General features: G+C 40.5%; 1 protein-coding gene across 25 annotated transcripts in view; it reads left to right on the plus strand.

The window, feature by feature from the left end:
- TENM3 (teneurin transmembrane protein 3) overlaps positions 1-10,671 on the plus strand; it is a 1,226,612-nt gene extending 1,215,941 nt beyond the window's left edge. For all 25 annotated transcript variants that reach the window (XM_074951193.1, XM_074951194.1, XM_074951199.1 and 22 more), the window contains 3 exons: positions 622-2,233; positions 4,582-4,712; positions 9,092-10,671. In XM_074951193.1, coding sequence (XP_074807294.1) covers positions 622-2,233; positions 4,582-4,712; positions 9,092-9,847 — 2,499 coding nt within the window. In that variant the 3' untranslated portion in view covers positions 9,848-10,671. The remainder of the gene's footprint in view (positions 1-621; positions 2,234-4,581; positions 4,713-9,091) is intronic.
- Positions 10,672-11,017: the final 346 nt, after the last annotated feature.

Raw genomic sequence — 11,017 nt, forward strand, 5'->3', positions numbered from 1 at the left:
TTTCATTGAAGCCATTATTCAGCAAATATTGTTCACCAACAGTTGTGAACATGATTTAATCAAGGCCAATGATTCACAATATCCAGGCATCAGAAAAATGGCATTGACTGACAGAATAATTCTTGTGTAGCTGGTCTTGATGTAAATAATCTAACAATTACTATGCCCGTGTAATAAATACATATAGAACAAGAACAATAGGGATCTTCAGGCTGGTAAAATTCTTCTGCATTATCACTAATTATGGGGGAGAAATTGCATCTCCCATATGTTGTTCCCTTCGTGAGTTATTGGCCTGAAGACAGTTTTTCTTCTGCCCATATTAAACACGCCTTATCGAAATCCATTGACAATCTGCTGTTTGGCTGTGAGTACTTGATAAAAGAATGACATAGTCATAACAAGTAGCACATTATGAATCTGGAGCCACTAATTACAGAACCGCTTACAATTAAGCATCCAAGTAAATTAGGCAGGGAAATGTTTAACATGTAAGGTCAAAGCTAATGTAATTAAAAAAGATTATAATTTTCTCAAGTGGAATGTCACATTTTTGTTGTCAAGAAGTTGTGTGTTAATTCACCATTTGTCACATGGTTAAAATCTGTTCTTGCTTTTCAGTCAATGGTCCTCCTGCTTCATAGCCAACGGCAGTACATCTTTGAATACGATCTGTTGGATCGGCTTTCTGCCATCACCATGCCCAGCGTTGCTCGTCATACCATGCAAACCATTCGTTCCATTGGCTATTACCGGAACATATACAACCCCCCTGAAAGCAATGCCTCCGTTATCATGGACTACAATGAAGAAGGACAGCTCCTTCAAACAGCTTTCTTGGGTACAAGCCGAAGAGTCTTGTTCAAATATAGAAGGCAGACCAAGCTCTCAGAAATTTTGTATGATAGTACAAGAGTCAGTTTTACTTATGATGAGACAGCCGGTGTTCTGAAAACAGTAAACCTCCAGAGTGATGGTTTTATCTGCACCATTAGATACAGGCAAATCGGCCCATTGATTGACAGGCAGATTTTCCGCTTTAGTGAAGACGGAATGGTAAATGCTCGATTTGACTACAGCTATGACAATAGCTTCAGAGTGACTAGCATGCAAGGTGTCATCAATGAAACCCCATTGCCCATTGATCTCTACCAGTTCGATGATATCTCTGGTAAAGTTGAGCAGTTTGGAAAATTTGGAGTTATATATTATGATATTAACCAGATAATTTCCACAGCTGTAATGACTTACACAAAACACTTTGATGCTCATGGCCGCATCAAAGAAATTCAGTATGAAATCTTTCGGTCGCTAATGTACTGGATTACAATTCAGTACGATAACATGGGGCGAGTGACTAAAAGAGAAATTAAAATTGGGCCATTTGCCAACACCACCAAATATGCTTATGAATACGATGTTGATGGTCAGCTCCAGACAGTTTATCTAAATGAAAAAATCATGTGGCGATACAACTATGATTTAAATGGCAACCTCCATTTGCTCAACCCCAGTAACAGTGCCCGTTTAACACCACTGCGCTATGACCTGCGAGACAGGATCACGCGACTAGGCGATGTTCAGTACCGATTAGATGAAGATGGATTCCTGCGTCAGAGGGGTACTGAGATCTTTGAATACAGCTCAAAGGGCCTTCTCACTAGAGTTTACAGCAAAGGCAGTGGGTGGACAGTAATATACCGTTATGATGGACTAGGGCGACGGGTTTCCAGTAAAACTAGCCTCGGACAGCACCTCCAGTTTTTTTACGCAGACCTTACTTATCCAACGAGGATAACTCATGTATATAACCATTCAAGCTCTGAGATCACTTCTCTTTACTATGACCTGCAAGGGCACCTTTTTGCCATGGAGATTAGCAGTGGGGATGAGTTTTACATTGCCTCAGACAACACTGGGACACCACTGGCTGTCTTTAGTAGCAACGGTCTGATGCTTAAACAAATTCAGTACACTGCTTATGGCGAGATCTATTTTGACTCCAACCTTGACTTTCAGTTGGTAATAGGATTCCATGGAGGCTTGTATGACCCACTGACCAAACTCGTCCATTTTGGAGAAAGAGATTATGACATATTGGCAGGCCGCTGGACTACACCTGACATTGAAATCTGGAAAAGAATTGGGAAGGATCCAGCTCCTTTTAACCTCTACATGTTTAGAAATAACAATCCAGCCAGTAAAATACATGATGTGAAGGATTATATCACAGGTACATTGGAATTGTTTAAACTGTAGTAATATTTCTCACCTACTCAAAAATCTAATCTGTTATAATGTACTTATCACCCTGAAATCTGAACATGTGGGTTGTGCACTAAGTATGGTGTCAGCTGAACTGAATATGGGAAAATGTCAGAAAAACTAATTTAATTGTTCATAACATTTGCTAGACAAATAGGTTAGATGATGCATGTTTCAGTTTGTTTCCACTTATGTAAAGAAAAATGACCTATCACTGTGCATCAACAGAAGTTCCTGAAAAATACAGAGTTATGTGAATACATGTCATGTGTTTCAATATTAGAACTAAGTAAGGTTATCTGTGCCTTTTTTTTATTTAGGTTGAGTAAGACTAAAGGAGGCTCATCTGCACTTAGTAAGGAGGTGTGAGTGTTCCTCCAAAAAGGAAACAGGGAAACAAATGGTTTTCCATCATTTTGACAAACATTTGCCCACTGGTTAGTTAATAGGTGTTGACAGGCTGTCAGAGTTAGGGCTGCCCACAGTCCCTTGAATCTATCATCTCCTAGCAATATGTACTGTAGGGAATGCCATAGCACCAATTTTCATTGTGACATATAGAGAAATGCAATTGCCACAAAAGTATTACTAGAAAAATGAAAACTAAATTTCAGCTAACATCTTTGATCTACAGTAGAACCTCAGAGTTCTGAACACCAGAGTTACGAACTGACCAGTCAACTACACACCTCATTTGAAACCAGAGTACGCAATCAGGCAGCAACAGAGACCCAAAAAAAAAAAAAAAGCAAACAGAGTACAATATTGTGTTAAACATAAACTACTAAAAAAAAAAAAAGTAAAGCAGCATTTTTCTTCTGCATAGTAAAGTTTCGAAGCTGTATTAAGTCAATGTTGAGTTGTAAACTTTTGAAAGAACAACCATAATGTTTTGTTCAGAGTTACGAACATTTCAGAGTTATGAACAACCTCCATTCCTGTAAATCTGAGGTTCTACTGTATAGAATAATATGGACCCACCATACATATAAAGCTGGAGTTTCTATGAGTAGTTTAGGTGACTTTATGTCAGATGGCAGCTTTGCATCCACAGCTTGCTGGGGTTTATTATGTACCTGGGAACACTTTAAATAATAATTTTGAAGTACAGATTTTCAAGACCTTTTCTGACATTCTGAAAGATTCTATTCCCTCCCCCAGTTTTTGCGGGGTTTTCATTGGAAACTGCTGGCTTTTAATACCCACAGTTCTCCCATCTTCTTTTAATGTAGTATGTATGAAAAGATGGTGGCCAGACAGAAATCCACAGAGCAGGCTCAGCTCAGGCATGAGCAGAGCAAGCTGCCCCTACTCTGCCTAATCAACAGTTCTCCATCCTAACCTGGCTGCTAGCTTTCTATTAAAGAACAACAACAATCCACTGTTAGTGTGCCCAATGTAATATTTTTTTAACTAGAAACTAATTTTAGTGACTTTACCAGATAGGACTCTGGGGAACTGCTGAGTTAAGGAGGTTCCATTTTACAGCGCTGCTATCAGAGTACTGTAGAAGACACACTTCAAGAGCAACAAATAGACAATTAAGACTAGCACCACTAGAAAAATTCTGCAACCAAAATGTTTTTCCTACTGTAGCTGCTAATTGCTGCTCTGAAATAGGAACTGTTGCAGAGAGTAGATTTCAACAGTTACTGATGGATGTGAGGAATTTTACTTTTTATTTTTTCCCATTCGCCCAACTGAATCTAAGATAGGGTGATTTGGATTCTGATCTCTCTTTTACAGCAACAAAATTGCTTACTAAGTTCCTTACATGGAAGGCAATTGAGATCCCAGATGTTACTGAGGAGAAAATAGGATTGCCCGGGCATAACTGAGAACAGAATGTGACCTGCAGTACTTTTATTACTGGTGATTGTTTACGGAGATGGAAAGAATTCAGCTTGACTGTGAAATGCCAGTGGAGTTTGCAGGACAGCATTAGAAAAACATCTTTTCCTTATGCTTCTGTATTTATTCTGGAGATCACTGAGATACACACATGAGAACCTATAATGCTTTAAAAATAGCCATCTTTAAGATTAGAATAGTACTTTAACTTGGAAGTTATCTAAATATGCCATCTGGGTTATACTTGTACATAGGCTAGTTCCAGTAGAGTTGTAGTACAAAATCTTCATGCTGTGCAGACTATAGACACCAGTACCACAGAAAGAATGTTAAATAATTCTGGAGCGTTATGGAATGTAACTATTGTGGCTTTGACAAGAATTACTTTTAGATTAAAACAGGTAAAGATTACATTTCAAAATATAGAAAATTCTGGGGTCTTTTTCTTGTATATTTTTCTTCCAGATGTTAATAGCTGGCTGGTGACATTTGGCTTCCATCTGCACAATGCCATACCTGGTTTCCCTGTTCCCAAATTTGATTTAACAGAGCCTTCATATGAACTTTTGAAGAGTCAGCAATGGGACGATATACCGGTAAGAAACAAATGAAAAAACACCAAAGATGGAGATAGGGTAGAATAGAAGGAACTATTCTAATTGAGCTATATATTCCTCAGGGTGCTGCTTGCCAGTTTTTTATTTAAACAATGTATTGCAAATCTCTGTGCCTTAAATATTTTTCCAAAGGATTTAGTAAATTACAGATGCTAATTCTACACCGGTTTTTGTGCTTTTGCTAAATTAAGTATGATTTTAAACAAGATCCAGTTTGTTTTCGATAACATAGATAAGAATGTACAGAGAAATAATAAATAATTATAGTACTTTGAAACCCTTTTTACACTTGTAGGTTTCCCAGTGGAAACTCTAGAGATTGGATTTATACCAACACCCTGCCTGAAGGCAGAAAGTGAACACGGTAATAAAAAATAGACTGTGAAATAAACAGAAGAATAGGTGATATAAATTATGCATACCGGGCACCAGTACAATTTTACTTCTCTTTAATATTAACCATGTTTTATATGTAAAGATAAAATATTAAAAATGAAATTACCTCAGGTAAAACCCATTACATTACATAGAATCAAAACTCCAGGTGCTTATGAAATTCCATGGGGAAAAAAGTAACTACTGCAGACCAGAAAACCTGTAACAGTTTTAAATGACAAAAGAAAAGAAATAGAATGTAAAATTGAAAAGCCAAATCTGCCATTTAGTAAAATGGCATTTATAAATCTAGTCCTTCAGAGAACAAAAAGCTACACACAATAAAATCACAAAATTTGCAATTAGACAGACTAAGAAGAGATCAAAAATGGACAATCCCAGAATAATGATTCCAAAAAAAGCATCTCTCATTTACAGGAATGATTATGTAGAATTTTAAGTAGTGGTCAGAAATTTATTATCATGCTTGTTGTTGTTAATGAATCTGTGTGTAGTACCATAATTCTGCACAGTGCTTTACAAGATTGTAAACACTTCAGGATCATGTCTTTTTTAATCTAATTGAGACAAACATAGATTATGAAAAGGGGTAGGAAAAGGATATACCTCACAATGAGTTACGTTGTATGGGAAGTGAATAATAAATCTGGTATTTTAAAGGAGACTCAGAAACAAAGGAAACAACAAGGAAAAAGGATGGTGAGAACACACAGAGCAAGGTGGGGAGTGATGGGGGATCTAGGCTGGGGCAGTTCTTCAGAATCTTTGAAATGAGAACAGAGGGTGGAAGTGAGGGCAGTTGGAGTGCAGGAAGTGAAGGTGCTGGGAATAGACAGCCTACTCAAGGAGCTCGGAGATAAATGGAAGGAGGGAGCTGTGTTTGAGTGAGGATTTCTTCAGGATAGAGATGATCTGTGCAAAAGGGAAGGTGCCATAGGGGAAAGGTGAAACAGAGAAGGAATGAGAAAGAGAGCAAGAGAGATTAGGGATGTAGGAGGAGGTGGGATCAAGTTGACAAGTTAGAGGAGTTGAGTTGGGTCTTCATTTGGGACGGCAGAGAAGAACACAGCGCTAAAAGAGGACAAAATAAAAGGTAAAGAAAGGACAGTGGAGCTAGTGGGATGGAGCGCACCTATCAATTTGACCTTTGAAGAAGTTATTACAGTCTTGGGCAGAGAGAGAAGAGGAATAAGTGGTGAAGAGCCATCAGGGATTATTTATTTAATTTAATTTTCAAGTAATAAGGACACCTAGCTAAGGCTCTAGGCACCCTAACATCATTAATAACACGCTCAATAAAATTCCAGAATAAGTAAAAAATTAAAAAGAAAAAAGATTAAGAGGTGTGAGAGTGGAGAGCAGATACAGGAAAGGGCAGGAACAGCAGAGCTGAGGGAAGAGAGAACACACTTAGGGTGGAAGGAGTCTGCCTGGTCACAGGATTTCCTCCAAACAAAGGTGCTCAGTACAGTGAGATAATGAACCAAAATTGAATCTGGAGGAGGGGCAGCGGACAAAGGTGAGAGGTTCAAAAGTGCTCATGTTGGAAGAGGAAGTAGCACCGTTTTCATTATTCAGTGAGAAGATAGAACTAATCAGAAGGCATGAACAGACATGAATACAGCATATATACAAGCAGCTCTCACCGCTAGTGGTTAACTAACATGAGAGCCACAGACAGCCCGTGCTCCCCATGTGCTGCCAGTGTAGTCACCTTCCTTCTCCCCCAGTAGAGCTGTAGGCCTAAGCTCTGTCTTTGCTCTGCACTGTGCAGATTAGAAATAAGGTGGCGAAGCAATTTATATTTTCACTTTTTAGAGTCAAGGGAATGTTGCTTCACCTGTTCCTCTCCCACCCCTGACAGGATGTAAAGACCTGGGAATGTGTATGGGTGGGGGATGGAGTTATCCACCCTGGCAACTAGAGAGAGCTGAGGGTTGGGGAAAGGTGCTTAAAAATAATCTTTGCCCCTTGGAAGCTGCTAGAGCACCTGGCTGCTATTTGTGTCATCATGTAGTCTGACTGGGTAGGATGTGGTGGGCATTTCTAACTGAGTTGCTTTTGTGTCATTTTGAATTGAGCACTACCAGCTTAAAGCCATATTTTTCAGCAGTTTTCCCCTGAGCCTCACCAGTCGTTGCCCAGCATAGGCGGGGTTGGATTTTTTTGAGCACGTGAAACCCCACGTTGTCACGTCTGAGCAGGCAGGGACTGGCAAGACAGTAATCGTACATTGTGCCTTAGCACCCCTCTCCCCATTTGTGGAGGTGGGAGGAGAAGGAGTCCCCATGCTCAGAAAAGGTGCCATAGCAGAAGGGTTGGACGTAACTCACAGCTCCCCTCTGGAGTGCTTCAGAGCAGAGCCGCTTGAATGCCTGACTGCTGCAGGAGAGATCAGGGCCCACATAAAGGAATTGGCTGTGGCTCTCCCAGCTCTGCTTTCACCAACAGCTACAGTACTTTGGAGAAGGGCTGGCAGTACCCAGCACTGCACCCCCTCCATCAGGCACATTTTTGTAGGAGGTGGGCCTGCTTCCCTTCTCTCTCTCCGTTTCCTCCCTCTTAATGTCCAATTTTGGAGAAAGAAAAGGAGTACTTGTGGCACCTTAAAGACTAACCAATTTATTTGAGCATAAGCTTTCGTGAGCTACAGCTCACTTCATCAGATGCATACTGTGGATGAGTGATCACTTTGGATGGGCTATTACCAGCAGGAGAGTGAGTTTGTGTGGGGGGGGGCAGAGAGTGAGAAAACCTGGATTTGTGCTGGAAATGGCCCAACTTGATGATCACTTTAGATAAGCTATTACCAGCAGGAGAGTGGGGTGGGAGGAGGTATTGTTTCATGGTCTCTGTGTATATAATGTCTTCTGCAGTTTCCACAGTATGCATCCGATGAAGTGAGCTGTAGCTCACGAAAGCTTATGCTCAAATAAATTGGTTAGTCTCTAAGGTGCCACAAGTACTCCTTTTCTTTTTGCGAATACAGACTAACACGGCTGTTACTCTGAAACCAATTTCGGAGAAGTGCCTGATCCCACCCTCTCACACCCCACCAGCTGTAGGAAGCTGTAGGACGTCTCCTGGCCATGGAATGGCATAGTTGTAGACCTGCTACTGCCTGAGAGTTCCCTCTCAGCTATAGTAGAGGGCAGGTCTTAGATTTGTTTTGGGAGCAGGCTCCTAGAGGTCCCTAAAAACTCTTTGTTTAGAATAATAATCCTAGCAGGCAATTATTGCCCTTTGCATTTTACAAAGGGGAGGGGCATCATTATTACGATGACAGGTGTAAGCCTACTAGCAAATATAAATTGATGACGGTGTCTCACTCTATGCGCTGTGCTTTTCCCTCTCATCATTTTCACCATGTGGGATACCTGAAGAGAGATGGATGGGACAGGAACTCACTGTCTGGAACAAGCAATTCTCCCACCTCATGCCAAAAATAAAGATTTTTATCTGCATCGAAAGGGGTGTTCTAGCAGTCTGAGTACAGAACTAGGAGCCAGGTTCATAGACGTTAATCCCAATTCCCTTCTGTGGCGCTGAGCCCATTAGCTAAACTTTTTGCCTCCATTCCTCATCGGAAAAATGGGGATAATACAACCTTATAGAGGTGTTCTCAGAATTAATGTGTTAAAATATGAAAGGCCTGTCTAAATGTTAAGCATGTACTAACACACAGGCCCTTGCTGTATAACTCAGTGAGTAGCCGTTGAAGTTAAAGGATTTTTTGTGTGTATGTTCTCAAGGAGACAAAATGAGAAAAACACTGATTAACAAACAAACTAGCCTTTGTGACTCAGCGGAACAACCAATATGTAGATTCAATTAACTCCTTGGCACTGTCAGTTGTGGCATATCCCATTGTCAGCTATGGGCAGTATGCCAAGAAAGCCTGCCTATTTGGCATGTAAGGGCTACAGATGGTTTTTAAAACTTCTGTCTCTTCTTATTTCCAGCCAATTTCTGGAGTGCAACAACAAGTGGCAAGGCAAGCGAAGGCTTTCCTGTCCCTGGGAAAGATGGCAGAAGTTCAAATCAGTAGACCCAAATCCAGCGGAGAGAAGTCGTGGCTGTGGTTTGCGACAGTGAAGTCTTTGATTGGGAAAGGGGTTATGCTCGCTGTCAATCAAGGGAAAGTGCTGACTAATGTGCTCAACATTGCAAATGAGGACTGCATAAAAGTGGCAGCTGTTCTGAACAATGCCTACTACCTGGAGAACTTGCATTTCACCATTGAGGGGAAGGACACTCACTATTTCATCAAGACCACCTCCCCGGAGAGCGATCTCGGCACCTTGAGGCTGACGAGTGGGCGCAAAGCCCTGGAAAATGGCATCAACGTGACCGTTTCCCAGTCCACCACAGTGGTGAATGGCAGGACTCGTAGGTTTGCTGATGTCGAAATGCAGTACGGTGCATTAGCTCTTCACGTCCGCTACGGCATGACACTCGATGAGGAGAAGGCACGAATATTGGAGCAGGCTAGGCAAAGAGCTCTGTCCAATGCCTGGGCTAGAGAACAACAAAGAGTAAGAGATGGAGAGGAAGGTGCCAGGTTATGGACCGAAGGGGAAAAGAGGCAGCTGCTAAGTGCTGGAAAGGTACAAGGATATGATGGGTACTATGTACTCTCTGTGGAGCAATACCCTGAATTAGCAGACAGCGCTAACAATATACAGTTCCTTAGACAAAGTGAGATAGGAAAGAGGTAACACACTGGCTTAGCTGAGGCTGCCAAAGAGACTGACGGTGTATCAGTGTCTTCTGAAAGGGAGATGAAACTGTTTTGCTGGATTACTACTTGAGCCTAAACTTATACCTTTGCTCAGATTTTGCTGTAGCACAATCTGAATAGACTCTACAAAGAAAAGAGAGCCTTCCAGAAGAATGATACTGCTAAAAACAAAACTTTTTTTTTCTGAATGACCTTAAAGGTGATCTGCTTTAAAGAATATGTTTACATATGCATATCGCTGCACTCAAGTTGGACTGAAAGTATTAAAAAAAGGCCTAAAGATTTTGCAACAGGCTGTCTCTTCCTTTGAGCACTGTATTTAACTACAATACAGATCCATACAGTGTTTCCAAATATTACCGAATTGTTGACCTTTGCTTACAAGAAGTAATCTCTCTCTCTCTCTCTCTTCCTTTTTCTCTCTCTCTCTGCATAGGATGTGGTGTATAGCTCTGTTCATTTTAGAATGTGGGGCAGAAATTGTTTATAGACAACCCAACTGCTTTAAATTGTGCTGCTTTCTAAAAGGACATTGGCACAGTGACTTATGCTACCATGTGAATTTAATAATGGATTTTACAATGCTAACATGGTTTGCCTCGGGGGGCAAAATGGCAGATACAATCCTTGTCACAGATAAGCAAAGGAAACCCTGTTTTTTTTGTAAATTATGTGAGACAAGTTGTTTATGGATTTTTATATGAATTACAATTTACTGTACATCAAATATTAGTCTCAGAGGAGTTAATTTATGTAAAGTGTTTAAAAAAGTTTATACTTAAAAATAAAATGATAAAAACATGTGCTGTGTGTGATTTTTTTTAAAAAGAATTGCACCTTTGTTATGTTATGGCTGTACAGTATAAAGGGTTATATTGTAGAGATATAACAATGTATGACTAATGTCCAGAAGTGTTAATATTTTTGTATTAGGTTTAAAACTGTGCATCTTTCTATCACTTTGCTGATAGGATGGAGCATTCCCAAGTGGCTGGCTAATCAGACAACTCCCTTTCCTGTCGCCCAAGCCAGTGCAGCTTCATCAGTCACTACTAGAAGGCACAGTAACCAAATAAGGCTTGTTTATTATGATGGAAGACTTTAATAGGTTGGGTTTTCCTTGCCTTCTCCCAGCCCCAATGTAATA

Source organism: Natator depressus, chromosome 4, assembly GCF_965152275.1.
Source record: "Natator depressus isolate rNatDep1 chromosome 4, rNatDep2.hap1, whole genome shotgun sequence".
Lineage (NCBI taxonomy): Eukaryota > Metazoa > Chordata > Testudines > Cheloniidae > Natator > Natator depressus.